The sequence below is a fragment of the Camelus dromedarius genome, chromosome 19, assembly GCF_036321535.1.
Source record: "Camelus dromedarius isolate mCamDro1 chromosome 19, mCamDro1.pat, whole genome shotgun sequence".
Taxonomy (NCBI): Eukaryota; Metazoa; Chordata; class Mammalia; order Artiodactyla; family Camelidae; genus Camelus; species Camelus dromedarius.
Genome location: NC_087454.1, coordinates 31,673,649 through 31,691,421, shown reverse-complemented (window position 1 = coordinate 31,691,421; position 17,773 = coordinate 31,673,649). Strand labels below are relative to the sequence as shown.

The following is a 17,773-nucleotide window of genomic DNA, read 5'->3' as shown; positions in this document are numbered from 1 at the left end:
TTTCCTACACACACACACACACACACACACTGGCTTATATACCACAGGAAAACTTTGCAAAGATATATACCACAACAACAGGGAAGTATCTCTGGGTGGGCTTTTCCCCTCATTCTCATTATTGACATTGTTTTACTATTCTATGAAAAATATAAATAATGTAGTTTCAACAGCAAAAATTTAATTATAAAAATACAGACATACAAAAATCTTAAGCAGCCACCTGTCAAACAACAGGTGACTAGTTAAATTAAATATGGTAATACTATATAAAAGGGTGTAAGATTTAATTATAAAAGACACAGTTTAGGAAAATATGAACAATAAAATTTCAAGTGAATAAGGCAAGAGACCAAACTATAGTTGACCCTTGAACAGCATGGGTTTGAACTGTGTGGGTCCACTTATACAGGGACTTTTTTCAATTAACATAATATAATGGAAAAAATTTTGGAGATTTTTGACCATTGTTCAAAATAAAAAAGGAAATTTGTGAAGCCATCACTGAAGCTACACCAGCATAGTGAAACCCCTGCACTTATTGCGAATACCTTTTTATCTCATAATGAAAATGCAACTTTTAATTCAGGATTGCTATGGGAAAGGCACACCTACAGACTCTAATATGATTAAAAAAAAAAAGCAAAGTCATTACGTGACAATCTAAAGCAAGAAGAGAGGAAGGGGTCTAGAGCTGGAGAATTTACTGCCAGCAAAGGATGGTTTGACAATTTTAGAAAGAGGTTTGGCTTAAAATAGTCAAGATAATAGGAGGAGCAGCTTCTGCTGACCAAGAGACAGCAGAAGAGCTCCCAGGTGCCACTGAGAAAATCATTGAGGAGAAAGGATTGTCTGAAAAGGTTTTAAGTGTAGACAAGGTACCCTATTCTGGTTTAAAAAAAAAAAAAAAGTCACAAAAGACATGTACTATTAGAGAGAGAGAGAGAGAAGCAAGCACCAGGATTTAAAGCAGGAAATGACAGGCTAACCACCGTTTTGTGCAAATGCCGTCAGGTTTGTGATCAAGACTGCCCCCATTATAAAGCTGCTAACTCCCGAGCCTTGACGGGAAAAGATAAACACCAGCTGCCAGTCTTTTGGTTGTACAAGAAGGCCTGGATGAGAACCCAATCCACAGAAAGGACTGGTTCCATCGGTGTGCCATCCCTTAAGTCAGGAAGTACCTTGCCAGGAAAAGACTGCTTTCTAAAATTCTTTTGATATTAGATAATGTCCCCTCACCACCCAGAACTCCATGAGTTCAACAACGAAGGTGCCAAAGTTGTCTCCTTGCCCCCAACACAACATCTCTAATTCAGCCTCCAGATCAGGGGGACCTTTAAGGCACACCACCCATAATACTCTATGGAAAAGACTGTCAACACTGACAGAAGGGAACCTCAATAAGAGATAATGAACGTCTGGAAGGATTACACCATTGAAGATGTCACTGTTGTTATGAAAAAGCCATGAAAGCCATCAAGCCCAAAACAATGTATCTCTGCTGAAGAAAACTGTCCAGATGATGTACATGACTTCACAGCCATTCACAACAGCGCCAATCGAGGAAATCATTAAAGGGTGGAGACACGGCCAAAAAGGTGCTGGGTGAAGGGTTTCAAGATATGGATCCTAGAGAAGAAATTCAAGAGCTAACAGACACCACACCAGAGGAATTAACAGAAGACAGCTTGATGGAGATGAATGCTTCCAAACCGGTGCCAGACAATGAGAAGAAAACAGGGAAGCAGTAGTGCCAGAAGCCAAACTGACATTAGACAATGAGGTAGAAGGGTTCTGATTTTATTCAAGACTGCATTTGACTTCTTTACGAGCTGGATCCTCCTATGATACAGGCACTGAAACTAAAGCAAACAGTGGAGGAAGGACTGGTTCCTATAAAAACATTTTTAGAAAAATGAAAAAGCAAAAAAGTCAGACAAAAATTAGGATGATTCTCCATAATGTTGTATGATGTGTGCCTGCTCTCCTGCCTCCCCTTCCAACTCTTCCACCTCGTCCGTCTCTGCCACCCAAGACAGCAAGACCAAACCCTCCTCTTCCTCCCCCTCCTCACAGCCCACTCAACATAAAGACCTTTAATGATAATCCACTCCCACTTAATGAATAGTAAATAATCATCGTGGCTTACAGCTAATAAACTTATCTGCTATGTGTCTTCATGTGAAAATCTCATAACTGTACAACAAAAACTGTGTGAGACATTTCTGTGTCATCATCATCATTGTCACCTAAATATTCATCATGCGGAACACGTGTGCAAGACTTTTATAGAAGTGGATAACCTCACCTTACATAGGCATAGGTGATATTTAATATAAAGTTAATAATGTCTTAGTGTTCTTACTGTTTTATTACTCTGCTTTCAAAGAATTACATTACCATACAGTATGCCTCTCTCTCTTAATTAGAGAAAATGTGTATTAGGGTATCGTCACAGGTTAGTGGGTTTTTTTTTAATGTAACAATGTTTCCATACTATATTGTGAATATGACTGTAATATTATATGTCAATTTTACAACAGTGTATTCCAGCAACCGTTATCAATTACACTAGGCTATCAAAGACATTAATACTGCTGCTTCTTCATTATCAACACGTAAATCATTATACCTATAAATATGAATTCCTTTTTCATATTATCTTTTCATTTTTTATGTCCAGTGTTAGTAATACACACAATGTCTGCAGTGTTCTGTATCATATAAGACAATATTGATGTAGCTACTGACAGATGATTCATCTTGGAAGCAGATAACATAAACTTACGATATCAATAAATACAGTACTATAAATGCATTTTCTCTTCCTTATAATTTTCTTAACATTTTCTTTTCCCTAGCTTATTTTATTGCAGTATATAATACATATACAAAATATATGAAAATCAACTGCTTATGTTATTAGTAAAGTTTCTAGTCAACAGCAGGCTAGTAGCAATTAAGTCGAGGAGGAGTCAAAAGTTATACACAAGATTTTCAACACTGTGGGGGGGGGGTCAGCACCCCTAACTCCCACACTGTTCAAGGGTCAACTGTATATGTAAAGTATGAACCAAATCTGTAAAATGTATTTACTTTTTAAGACCTGAAATACATCAAAATAGCTGTTTACTCTGTAGAAGTTCACAGGTCTTTTTCTCCTCAATTCTCTCTGTATTTTCTAAACCTCCTAGGATGAACTGATGTTGGTTTTACAATCAGAAAGATGTCACTAATGCTGGTATCCTTTAGTGTACCATATTTAGGGAATGTTAGTGAGGCAGAACTCCAAATATGCAAGTGTTCCTTACTGTAATGCCACTCTTTCCCAGTGAGGATTTCGTTCCAAGGTAATACAGGAGGGTATCTGATGCTATGTCCCACAGTATACACCGAAACATTTCACCTAGTTGGACAGCCAGTTAGAGCCATCTGGGATATGTTTCAACCCGAAAGGAATCATTAAAGTCATAAATCTCATCTATCCCACTCTCTGATAAAATTCTACCATTCTATTATCAAGACCAAACTCAATACAAAAAGGTTAATGCCAATCTAATCACATCACCCTACTATCTTAGAAACCACAAATTCCATAAAACAAATCATATGGAACAAGAATCCCTGACTTACAAATGCACTGTTTTGCAAGGCTGACTATTTACTCAATTTAAAAGTGCTACTTGCCCTTAGCCATCTATTTAATTATAATGTGTATACGTGGATATGAGAATTGTTAAACACTTCAGTGTCCTTTGTAATATGTTTACATATAATATGTGTACATACACAATGTACACAATATTTATTACATACAGTATACAAAATGGTCTTCAAAATACTACAATGAGTTATGAAGGGTATGATAAAAAATATGTTCCAGCAGTAACTGTCAGGTCAGTACAATGAACTCCTCTTTAAATAATGTTAAATTATTTTTTATTTTTATCACCTTGCAGAATTATACTGAGTTGACTTTCATACATTTTATCCACTTTATTTTAATTAAATCTTTATTCAAGTCCAACTTTCATTTTAACACAGTCCATGTTTTTTCTGGTGAAATTAACTTATGTATTAAAAATCAGTCTGTTGTAAGAGCTATTTTTATACACATGTTAAAGTAGATTCTTTTTTAAATTTTTCTCAGATAATCAAACTATATTAAGAAAAAAAAAACACTAACACCTCATTTATTAGAGCTAAATTAACCAGATCTTCCTGAAGACAGTAAACTTCAAAATAAATTCTTCCAAGGTGTCTGGGGATATTTTTACCCATGTATGAATAGCCATCCTAGTACCAAAGACTGAGATTACGTGCATTTAACTGATCAATGCTACTCAGTGATCTCAAATAGCACTAGCCTGTGTATGGTTAACTTATCCAGCAATCCATTTCCAAAGCATCTCAAAAGACTGAATACCTCAAAGAAGCCTATAAGGATGAACAATGAAAAATAAACTGGAGCCACAAGAGATTACAGAATACACAAAGAGATCTGTCAACTCAACACTCTAAAAAGAGATGCTGCAGAGAGTTGGGTCAGACTCAGCAGTCCAGAGGCATGTGAGAACTTGTGAAACTGGGCTGGTTCTTGGATATGCCATAAAGTTCCAAACCTAAAAATCTCAATGAAATCGATGTTTCTATTAAAAAAAAATTACTCAGGAGATTTTTTTTAAAGTTACAGATCAATACTCTAGGAATAAAATCAGAAAGTAGTCTAAAAAAGGACCTCAAAAATCAGTTACCAAAAATAGACAGCTTGTTTTAAAGGTTAAGTCTTTCAAAACTACTGCAGAACACAAGCCTACAAAGCTTCACTATTTTAAACTAATCAGTTTTGAAATAATGTGAATGCTACTAAGACAAAGATTGCACCCAGAAATGTACCCTCTCAAACAGATAAGGTTCTAAATAAAAAGTCAATAAAGGGAATTCAACACATAATTAGATAATTAGCTACCATAAATACGCAAGGTCTATCATGGGATAGGTTTAATCTTGGAAAATTTCTAATTTATCATATAAATAGATGTAAAAAGAAAAAGCAAATGATTCACAGATTCTTAAAATAGCATTCAATAAAAATTAGCCTTCGTGCATGTGTGTGTGTAAACCTAATTCCTCTGGTCCCAGTAAAAAGTTCCCAGCATGAAGTCTTTACTTTTAAGCTTTACCCCAGAAGACATAAGCTTTGGGGCTAAAATAGCAACTCAGTTTCTCTCAGGATAACTGGATTTATAACATGTAAATCCAGAGCTAATTTATATTAGGGCGATGGTTCTCAACCAAGATAATTTTGCCCCATAGGGGACACTTTGGCAATGTCTGGAGGTATTTTTGGCCATTACAACTCAGGGAATGCTACTGGCATCTACTGAGAAGAGGCTAAGGATGCTGGTAAGCATCCATCAGAACATAAGGCAGACACCTCCCTCCCCCACAAGTCATTTCCGGCCCAAAATGTCAACACAAAACTGCCAGGGTTGAAAACCTCTGTATAAGGGGAACATGCCACATACAGAATTTCATCTCATACCATATCCCACAAATTCTGAGTAAAAAAGAACTCAACACTCTCTCTCTCTGTCTCAAACAAAAGGAAGTGAGCAGGAGGAAGGCAAGGAAGGAGGGAAGGAAATGGAAGTGAATATCAAAATTGCGGAGATAGAAGAAATTTCTAAACTAAAGCAAACAAAACAATCAAAATTTCAAAGCCAACAAGTTGAAAACTGCTGAATACTTGCAGCAAACAAGACAAAGAATTAAAAGTATCTGTAGGAACCAAAAAGAAAACTATGAAAACCTAGACTGAAAAAAAGTAAAAGAAAATGAAGTATTTAAAAAGTACACTAAGCCACTCTAAGAACTTAACCCTCACTTAAAAAAAAAAAAAAAAGAAATATTTTTACTTAACAACTTGGCTGTGGGAAGGGGTGGGAGGTAGTGCTGGTGGAGTATGTTTTTAAAACATTTAATTTGAAAATAGTGATCTTTTTTAAAATAAGAATGTCTGAAAACCAAGCTTAAAAATCCTAAAATCCAGAAGTTTTTTTAATAGATTATGCACAGACACATGAATGGCAATACCACAGAAGCTTTCTGACTGTTCTGCCCTAATAAACACGTATTTTTTGATAATGAAGTATCACTTCATGAAAAAAATAATGCCAACAATTGACACATATTCCAAACAGGTCTGATCTGTATGAGCATTCACGAGGGAACGTTTACTTTGCTTTGGGTCAGTACAATATAGGTAAGTGGCACAATGGCATCTAACTGGGTCTGTCAAGTGAACCTCATTTACATTATAGCACTGGTTATATTAGTCCACTGAGTCGTAACCTTTATTACATCAAAGGACAAAATATACAGTTACACAAAAATTAACAAAAACATACTTCACTATGGAAAAACTGTAAGCTTTATTGCCAAAGAAATAGTAATATGATAAATACACTTTCATGGTTCTACCTCTTATTTTCTATTAAAAAAAAAACATTTTTAGTTTTTATTTCCAGGATTAAATATTTATTTTTTACCATAAACCAAAAAATTTTTACCAGAAACTTACTCCAGAACTATCTTTATAATAAATGGAGAAATGAAAAACTGATGAACACTGCTTAATGTCATTAACCAATGATATTTCATGATATGGGTCCCCTACAGCTACCCAGGATCTGTGAGTAAAAATACTAATAAAAAGAACAGTATCATCCGTGAGGTCCTTTTAGCTGTATGTATAATATTAGAATTTCTGTCATTTATTTCCTCAAGCTTGTTAAACAGAACTTATAAGCAGCATTTCTTATGTTTTTCAGCAGAGATACATAAATCCAGTCATTCTTAAGATATTATACATAAAACCCACCCCTCCTTTCTGAACTTCAAATAGAGTGTGAAAGTTTGCCAAGTACCATATACTGTTACCATATATTCAAAGGGAAGCAAAGAAAATGTGGTATAAGAAAGTTTTTACACAGTATTACATTCCTTTAAACATTACTAAATCATATCAACAGGTGACAGATACCTACAAAAATTACCTTAAGCAAAGTTTTAAAGCAGAAAAGGATTTTAATCTCACGAAAACTGATTAAAAATTAGTCCAAAACAAAGATATTGCCATGAACACATTATTAATATCTCCTCCCAAAATAAATCCTAAAAACAACAAACATACAAAATCTAACAAGCAAATGGTGGAAAATTCAATTAAATACTCCTGAGATTTTCAATCCGCTATTAACTCTGAATAAACACTAAAAACTGGTTTTAAGCACATTAAGCCAGACTTTTTTAAAATATCAATGAATATGTCATAAAGTTTTATAGATGTCACCAAAAATATCCTATGATACCCTACTAGACAGGTGAGTAAAAGACCAACTGTGTGTTAACACACAGTTAAAATTTGTCTTTTAAGAGAAAATAGTTCCCCAAATACATGTGTAATACCAATTCACAATTTTTAGGTAATAAATATTCACATTTCTTCATTTTTAAACCACATTAGGATGGACAGTCATTTCAATTCATGTTATTTGCTCAACATTCCCCTCCTTTCCCAAAATGTGCAAATTTGACCCTTCTCCACATCCTGTCTCTGACCTTGGGTGAGTAACAATCTCTCTAATTTTAATTTCTGAATCTGAAAAATGGGAACAATGCTGTTCTACCCCAGAATGCTCTTATGGGATTAAATGCTCGATGAAGTGTCTAGCATTGTAAGCACTTCCTAAATGTTAATAATCGGCAAAATATCAGCTAAAAAGAAAATTTAAGCTCACCAAAAAATGGGAAGTTCTGTAAAAGATAATTTTACTCACTTTCTAAGCCGACTTTAAAAAGATAATGAAGTTATATAGACAACTGAAAGAACCTCTAAGAATAATCAGAATCATGAAAAAAATCGAGTTATTTGAGTTTCTCCATGTTTCCAAGAATCAACCAAAAACAAATGCAGGCATACAAAAGACAGTAAATTAAATTCTTTTAATAAAATGTTTAAAACTGACAGACTTCTGAAATGTTTTCCCCATGTCATTTCTGAGAACTTATTACATCCCCAGTAACTGTGTTTTTCTTTTGAGCTCTTATCAACAGTATTCATTTCCTTATAAAATTTCATTCTTAAATCTTACTTATCTCATTAACCATTATAAACTGGAAAAACAGCTTATTATTACTCTTATTTCTAACGCTAAATTATTCACTCAACTAACAAACCAAATGTCATTCAAAAGCTTCAAATTCTCTAATAACACCAGTAGGCCAATTGCAGAAAACATTCTATTTAGAAAAAGAAATAAACTTCAAGTTTATTAGATCCAATCCATTAAACTGAGCACCTTTTCCATGAGTAAATACACTTGTTATTTAATTACCACTAATTAAGCATCTAATACAAAACTAATCATTAAAGCCAAAATGGTTTATTTACCATTAACAAATCCTAAAATAGTTCAGTTCTTTACATAATAATTTATATTTGCATAACACTTTTAAAATATTTTCATGTATATTCACCAGATTCACAACAAACCTGCAAGATTTACATTCTAAAACTGCACTGTCCAGCTAGTAACTACCATCCACAGGTGACTACTGAGAACTTGAATTGTGGCAAGTTCAAACTGAGATGTTATATAAATGTAAAATCACACCAGATTTCAAGGGAAAAAAACGAACACTAAAAACTTTTCATACTGACTATGTTGAAATAATGCATTTTCTTTAAAACAACATATCCAAAATATTAAAATAAATTTCACTTGCTCCTATTTATTTTTTAACATGGCTACTAGAAAATTTTTAATTATATCTGTAATTTATCAATTTAGTATGCCTCAAAAAAGCATATATACTTGCTTCACAATATCCTTTAAGATGGTATAATTTTACAGTTCAAGCAACATTGCTCAAATTATTTTAAACAAACTTTTTTGAAGCAAATTAAGCCTTTATGCCTAAACTTATATAACATGATAAACTGGAGACTCATAAAGAAATGACTTTCATCTTCAAAATAAGTAATTTCCCCTGTATTTACTAGAGCTGTGTAACATACAAGGAGTAGGTAACCTGCAGACCCACCCAACAAGGTGTTTAATAACCCAGATGGCTGATTCTTTACTAAAAGGACTTAAGAACCTCAATGAGTCATACAGAAAGGATTAAACAGTTTACAGTTGACCCTCGAACAACGTGGGGGGTAGGGAGGCCAACCCTCCTCATAGCTGGTAATCCAAATATTATTTACAGTTGGTCCTCCAGACCCGAAGCTCCTCATCCACAAATTCAACCAACCGCAGATCCTGTAGTACTGTGGTATTTACTGCTGAAAAAAATCTGCATATAAGTGGACCCGCAAAGTTCATACCCATGTAATTCAATGGCCAACTGTATTTCCAAAAACAAAGTTAGACCCCACCCACCAACATGAAACAGCTCCACTTGGCAACATTCCGTTAGCCTGGTTTAGGTGGACATATATCAACACAGTTAAATTTTATATTATTCGTTAGACTGGCCTCTTCTCCCCAATTACTGCAAACTAAAAACATTACTGAATCACAGATTTAGTGGACACACAGCAGGCTCCCAATTTTCTGCCAGTTACTATGGGTATTAAAATTTTTAATAAAATAAAAATAAGTGATGTGGTCTCTGGCATCCATAAGCTCAGGACAAGTAAGGTTATTACATATGAAACGAAAGAATAACAAAGGAATTTTTATTTACATTTTACTTGTATAGAATACAAAGAATATAAGGAATTTAGGAATTTGGAAGGGAGAAAGACGTTAACGTGAGATTTAAAATACAGTCTGCATTTCCATTGGACATTCGTTCTGAAATTTCTGAAATTTTGACAGATTTCTTTTCATCATTTAAGGGAACTTTTTTAACTGCTTCACAAAATGCATTTAATAAGAGTGGTCTAATTAGCAGGTAAGTAAAAACGGAGTCTTCATCTGAAACAGCCTGCGCACAAAGCACATGTGCACACACGTACACACTCTCCGAAACAGCAAGGCAAAACACTCACCATGGGGCAATCTCCTGCAGCAGAGCAGGAATTCCAATTAAAATCTAATAAAAAAGCCCTGACAGTGAAGCACTTCTCTAAGTAAATTAAAAGTTTAAAAAAGAATGAGGAAAAAAACATGCAGAAGAGTATACATTTGAAAGACCAACTTGAAATATGTTTCCTAAAACCATTACACTCTACTTTAGCCAAGAACATATGGTCTCAATTTTACAACCATATGAACTTCTATACCTACAATCCAAAACGAACAATTTGGCACTTAATTTTTACAATAATCATGGCAAATAAATACTCTAGGAATGACACTCTTATAGTTCGTAAAGTCAGTCCAGATGTTAAATAAAGTTCTGGACTTCTGGGTACTGGGACACTGATAGACACTAAGAAGGTTAGGACACTTTCAATATTTCAGGTAAAAGGATCTTAAAGATATCAGTTCAAATGAAAGTGTGCTTCATTCTAAAGACTCAGTGCCAGGAGTGGGATCTTGGCTGCTCCCAAGTACTCACTATGTCACTGGTCAAACTAAGAGAGATGAACAAATCCTGTTTGCCTTCCAATGCAAGAATCTCTATCCTGATCTTCCTTATGCTTCTCCTTTTAACATTTTAACATTTCTGACATTGGAATATAGTCTCTTAATGTACTATATTCCCTCTCTTATTTGGATTTCTACTGATACACACGTTGAGTTTTATTCCTATCACGTTAAGTCTTACTCCTGTCACAACACTCTCAGCCATCCCAACAGTCATGACACTCGTCCACAACTGAAGGGAAGGAGACCCAGAAGCATCCGCATCAGAATCTCCCAGAGTTGTGTGAAATTTTTTTAAAAATCCAGCCAGTTCTAATAATATGCCCAACCCCTACCACTGCTGGAAACTACCTGAAACACCAAAACCTGTATCTGTCCCAGTTCTCCAAGCTCTTAATATGACATCGAAAGCTCCTTTCCTTGACAATGAGTAGCAGAACCTTTCTCTTGATGTTGGTGGTAACGGTTACTGTTATCACGTAAGTATTTTTCTGCTAGAAATTCTTAGTGATTGGATGCCACACAGTCACTCTGAGAATTACCTGGACACTGCATCATCAAAACGAAGCTGAGCTAAGCGGCACTAAAACAGATACCGGAATTCGGAACACTATGTTAGTCATGTCTGTTTTGCAAATTAGTTGAGAAGCAGAATATCATCACGATGGGAAGCATACAAAATTTTTAAGACCAAAAATGCAAGTCTACTGGAGGCCCTGGAAAGGACTGATCTGGTACAAAGAGGCTCTGGGAGAGGAAAAGCCCGTAACACCGCCATATCTAGACACTAGATCAACATTTTAGGCTAGATATCAATTTACAAATATGCATCTTCTGAAAGCAGAGTTTCTTAATATAGTAAAGGGTCCTTTAAGTGCAAACTAGTAAATATGCTTTCAGTTGAATGAAAAGGGTAAGCGAGTAGAACATCCAGGCAACTGAGACCTTCAGAAACCAACAAACAGAAAACAAAAAAGAGGTAATGTCAAATTTCTTCCAAGGAAGTAACTTTTAGGAACCCAGAAAGAAAATATCTATCTCACTTGGGGCTAAAACCAAAGTTGCAACTGAAAAATGAAAGCATTATAACACAATCTAGGGTCAGAGAAGCCCTAGTAAGATTATGAAGGGAATTCTGTCTGCTTAATAGTGGTAATAAATGACTCTGTGAACCAGTATGAACATCTATCTAAAATAAACCTAAAAGAAAGCTGTGGTAGTGATGCAGGGGAGTACGAGGGAGGACTGAAAAGGACTCTACCAAACAACAAACAAACAAACAAAAACAAACCCCAAGAAAGGTCTTTCTAATAACTAGCCTAACACCACTACAGTGAAACCAAGGGATCAACAATTAGTAGTATTTTCAAGTTTCTAATGCCTTACTTAGTCATTTATCATTGTATTGGCAGCCATGACTACTTAACACTGACTGCTAAGGGCTGTGTGCTTGTTTCTGAAACAGAAGGGAATGCTGAAGCTTTGTAATCTGCTTTGCTTTGGGTCTGAAAGGAGAGGAATAGGTGAAAAAGAAAAGCAGCAAAGAAAAAGCAAGTGTAACAGATCTCTGAGATCAAAAACAGAGTGTGAGTACTAGACTGTGAGCTGGGAATGTCCTCAAGCATTTATAGACAGAGGATCTCCTTTCACATCAGCTATCCAGGACTACTTACAGATCCAGCTACCGATGTAGCCCCAGGCAGGATACATGTGATCTACAGCTTAGGAGCACAGCGTCTTATCAATATTCCTGCTTTGCTCATCCTAAACAGCTCCAAGAACCAAGCTCACTTTTTTTCCTGGGAACAAATACCAACCTTGTATCTCTCGTAAGAAATCTGGGCCCTGTCTGGTTTTGTTTCCCTGTTGCTAGGTCTTCAAGACTTACTGCTAAACCCCATTTCCTTCCTTTTCCAAGCTGCCAGTCTGAACCCCTACCTAGTGCCTGCTACGCACCACCACGTCACTCCCACACCAAGCTGGCCAACTCCACCAGTGTCTGCACATCGCCTTTGGCTATAATTACCCCTCATGCTGACAGGCTAACGATAGGCATACACAGACCTCCATCCAGATTTCCCAGACCATTCTGGTCTCTCCATTTAGAAAGACTTAATCCTGCTTGAGGTAACCTGCCTAGTAACTGGATATCAATTCTGACAATTAAGCAAGTCACAGATCCATCACAATGATTATCAATTTACCTACATTTCAATCACTTCATATTAGTTTTTTTTTTCACTCTTCCTTTTCTGACCACAAACTCTTCAGATATTTCATAATTTGCACCAGTTTACCTAAGAACTGCTTCTGCAGCTGTCCTATCCTCACCCAAATCAAGAATCATGACATCTCTTTCTTTGCCTAACTTCAAGCTCTTGACAGGACACCACTTCTCTAAATATGTCAGAAAATTTATCATACTTCAAATGCATTTAATGGGGAGGATATTCCATGACAGGAGAAGGGGAAGAAAATCACAGACTACTACTTATAAATAAAAATTTGAAGGTATTTTCAATTGGCAATATGGAATGAACCAAAAGCACTTTATTTTTTTTAACTTTATCTTAAATGTCTTAAAATTTAGATCATCTAATTAAGTTAATATGACATCATTTTACTCTGCTAACCCCCTCCCCCATTTAGAGAGATATATGGCAAACTTCAGGCTCATTTCTATAAGAAAATATAAAATACTATGAATATGAATTTTCACCCCAAATATGATTTGATGGAATTATAACTATTCAAAATTTGAAACACTTAAAAAAATCTGGTCACGAGTACTTACTAAGGAATACAACTAATTATTAGATTTGTTAGGGATCCAACTTCGAAACAAAAATTTTCTAATATTCCTCTTTCATGCTCTGGATTAGTTTAACTGAAGTAAATCCTGAAATTGAAAGATGAGCAACTAGCAAGCAATTTCCATGTCATTACTTATCTGTCTGAATCAAGATTTTCTCCAAACAGTGCAACAAAGTAAAATAAAGAAATAAATCACTGTATTATAGAAGTGCATTATTATCTCTAAACCAACTGCATATTTCTATCCATTAATTGCTTCATAATTTAAACATGTTGACTTATTGTATGTGACCTCATTAAAAAATAGTGTAAACTAAAAAGTTCAAAACCTTATCTAAAATTAAGAGAAACTCAGTCTTTAAAATCCACTCAACTTTTCAAAAAAAAAAAAAAATACATAGTAACACTTTGTACCATTTGCTTTCTGTCTTATTCTACCCCAAAATGTAGATCTGTACTTTTGGGATAAGAAAATACAAGTATTGCCCTTCAATCTCCTTAAAGGTCTCCCCAGATTCTTTCACCCAGAATGCCTCAAATTTCGTTATGATAAGCATTCTTCCACATTTAACAAATGCAGAAACTAAAAACAGTGCTCTAGTTTAAGATAAAGTTCAAATAAGTCCCTACAAGCACTCATCCCACTTACTTTTTCCTAAACTACTAAACTTACTACCAATACTTTCTCACAGTATATTAAATGTTGAGTTATCTTCCAACATAATTTTTCTAAGGATACATTACATAAAATTCAATTTCTGCATTAGTACAAAATCATCTCATCCCACTGGTCCTTTAAATACAATATGCTGCTTCTAACAAAGGTCAAAAATTGAGAAATTTTTTTCAAGTTGGTGCGAGAGTTAGGGAAATTTACTTGAAAGTGAAAATAATAGCAACCAGCATTGGCACTATTCGAAGCATTTTACAAGTATTAGCTCATTCAATCCACCTAACAACTTACGAGGTTGATAGTTTTATCCCATTTATAGATTAAGAAACTGAAGATCAGTCACAACAGCTAGTAGGTAGAAGAGCCAGGATTTGACCTTAAACTGTCCCAGTCCAGAGCCCATCTTTTTAACCATATGTACCACCTAAAGGTAAGAACCATCACTTAAAAGGTATTCAAGTTATTACAAAACAAAGAAACTAAAGATTTTTCACTAAGTGACAAACCAGATAACATATCATGTAAATATATTTTAAACTATCATCTTAAGTCGTAAGAAAGACTTCTGACAGCACAACCAAGCTAATATTAAAGACAAAAACTCCCTTTAAATGATTTTGATAATTTTATTATGAATAAACAACCAATAATTTTGAAGTATACTTTCACATGAAAATATCTGAGAAATACCTTTCAAAAATTAACTACAAATGCCTCCAAGTAATCAACTTTCAAAAGACAGAATTCAGGAAGGGGTAGAGTGCATGCTTAGCATGCACAAGGTCCTGGGTTCAATTCCCAGTACCTCCATTAAAGTAAATAAATAAATAACTCTAATTGCCTCCCCCACCGAAAAAAAAAAAAAAAAAAAAAAAAGACATTCTGGGTAGTCAAGTTGAGAGGTAATGTGGCAACTCACCTAACCAGAACACAGCAAAGTCATTAAGAAAAGGCCTCCGGACAATCAAAATAGATGCTCCAATGTCTAAGTATTGATACTCACTTTTCTCAAAAGAGGCTCTCACACACTAAATAGAGGTCTACTTATTTTTTTCTTTATGTAGAATTACAAATTTGAATATAATTTCCACACCTGTAGAAAAACTGGCGACAGGAGGGTGAGGGGGACAATGATCACAGTGACAAGCACATCCAATAGCAAAGCAGAAAAATACTTACTTAAATAACTTCAAAAACGACTGAAGCATTAAGCTGTACACCAGAAACTGACAGAACATTGTAAACTGACTATACTTCAATAAAAACATATATACAAAAAAAATAAAAGATTAAAACCAGTCAAGAAAATAATAAAGAAATAACTTCAAAATGCAAAGAAATCTCATCTACAGTCCTATATACAATCCAGCAGACCCTCACATCACAGTAAATGACGGTCACAAATGATGACCCTAGGTCATCAAAAGATTTAATTATATTCTGCATCCTATTTAAGACAGAAAAGAATTACATACTTAATTTTAGTATGATTTTCACTCAAAAGTGGTTAAAGTGGTTTTATAATTTGATGCTTAAAGGATAAACCCTCAATTACCCACTAAACTCAGCTAATCAATTAGAAAGGAATTCATTGAAAAGTTCCAAATAGCAAAGGTTTTACTGTTTCTAAGTTTAAGGGCCCTTTGTGTACAAAAGTTACCTGAAAGCAAGAGGGAGACAGAAAAGTGGAAAGTCTAAGAAAACACAGAAGAGCTAGGGCTGTCTACAAACACTATGCTTAAAGCATTTCCTACAAAACAATGTGTGGGCAGTAGGTGCCACATCAGCAGTACTGTATCTGTCCTGCTTCTAAACCATGTCAGTTTCATGAATTGTTCATTTCAGTTCAGTTTGTTGCTGTGAAGCAGTACCAACTCTTTTTTCCTCAACTGCAGTAAGCGATAGCGTCCTTCTGATTGCTCTATAAAACCAAAACTGCGGTTACTCTTACAGAACATGCTGATGCCTTATGGTGGCACACAACTGATTTAAAAAAAAAAAAGTTCTCTTTTAAATTGCTTGTCATTTTTAAAGGATTGAGGGGGGTAGTGCCTAGCCCACACCGAACTATGTTATCAAAAAAACTGTTACACTATTCAACAAAACTCCCTTTCAAACCAGGCTGCAAGACATTCTTTCTCCAGCTCCAAACAAAACTTTAAAGCACATAGTAAATAACATATAAGGCCTTGTACTTTTCTCTCCTAGCGAGGAAGTCTAACTCCAAACAGGAAACTGCTTCTCAAAGGGTTCAACGCAGAAATCCTACCAAACCCCAACCCAGCTCTCAGGAAGAGATTTAATATTTAAGTGCCAAGTCGCTTGTCTAGATAGAAACGACGTAAACACTCAAGGTTCCCTTGCCCTGGAGGCATCCCTTGGAAGTTTTAGCAGAGGGGGGGAAATGCCGTTCACAAACAAACCAAAATTCTTTAAAAGGCCAATCTATACAAAATACAAAGGCTCGCAGAAGAGAAAGAAGTTGGAAGTGCTAGTTGGTTAAGTTTTTCGATCACCCTCCCCCATCCCACCAGGATCCGGGAGGAAAGAAGAGGCTGGGGAAAGGAGGGAAGCTCGGGGCTGAGTGGAACTGGGCCGGGGGCGAAGTGATCCCGCGCCCCCCACCCAATCCCCTCACCTTTCCCGGGACCAGGAAAAGAGGCGGGGAGAAAAGCACGAGACGGAGCACCCTGGAGCCCCGCGACCAATTTCTCCGCGAGAAGAGCAAGGTGGAAGGCAGAGCGAGGAGGGGCGGCAGGCTGGGAGCGATGTGGCGGCGCAGGGGCCGATCCCCGTCCACTCCCCGCAGAGAGCGAGAAGGGGAACGGCCTCCCGGAATCGGGAGGGTCCGGCCAGGCGACGGAGAGCGCCCTCGAGTCCCTTACCCATGCTGGGGACTCCCGCGGGGAGCAGCCCGGCGCCCGCTGCTCCTCCTCCGGCTGCTCGCGCGGCCGCTCCGGCGGCAGGAGGCGGTCCCTCCCTCGACTCTTGCCCCTCCTGAGCTCAGGCGGGGCGAGGAGGCGCCTCCATCCGCCCGCGGCGCTCCCCGGCCAGTCGGGTCAGCGCGACCCGTGAGGACGAGGCGGCGGCGACTCCTCACACGCGGCGGCAGGAGGGCCCTCCCCCGCCCGCCCAGACGGCGGCTTTCCCACCCTCGGTCGCTCCCGCAGCGGGGTGGGACCTGCCGGCTCGTCCCGGCCGCCGACTCCAACCCGGAGTGCCGGCCCAGCCCTAGATCCCGCCCCTCGCTGCTCCCTCGGCGTTTGCCGTCCTCGTACGCGACGCCCGAGACTGAGGTGGAGACCGGGACAGAGGCCGGGAAGGTGCCGGGAGCTGGGCCCGGGAGGAGGAAAATCTCGCGAGAATCCCCGGTTCTCCCTGCCCCGCCCCCGCCGCGTTCCGGCTCACCGCCCGGCCCCCGGCTGCTGCCAGGTGCGATGACGTCACGGCCGGGGGTCGCGCGCCGCCAGCGTCCAGGTGCGCGAAGTGGATGGGGTCGGAATGCGACACAGCTGCGAGCAGTCGTCCTCCCTGAACTTCGAAGCAGCTGGGACCCGCGTTCTGTGTCGTTTGTCGCCTCAGATGGAGGGAAAGACTTTCTGCTGACAGGCAGAGTGAGCCTGAGTTGCCCCAGTTTGTTTGCAGTGTTGCATTCTGCAGAGTAGCAGGCTTAGGGGGA

General features: G+C 37.4%; 1 protein-coding gene across 1 annotated transcript in view; it reads right to left on the bottom strand.

Annotated features, from left to right (window-relative positions):
• Positions 1–17,380, bottom strand: part of CD2AP (CD2 associated protein) — a 91,053-nt gene extending 73,673 nt beyond the window's left edge. Inside the window, exon 1 of the mRNA XM_031434571.2 lies at positions 16,980–17,380. Coding sequence (XP_031290431.2) covers positions 16,980–16,983 — 4 coding nt within the window. The 5' untranslated portion in view covers positions 16,984–17,380. The remainder of the gene's footprint in view (positions 1–16,979) is intronic.
• Positions 17,381–17,773: the final 393 nt, after the last annotated feature.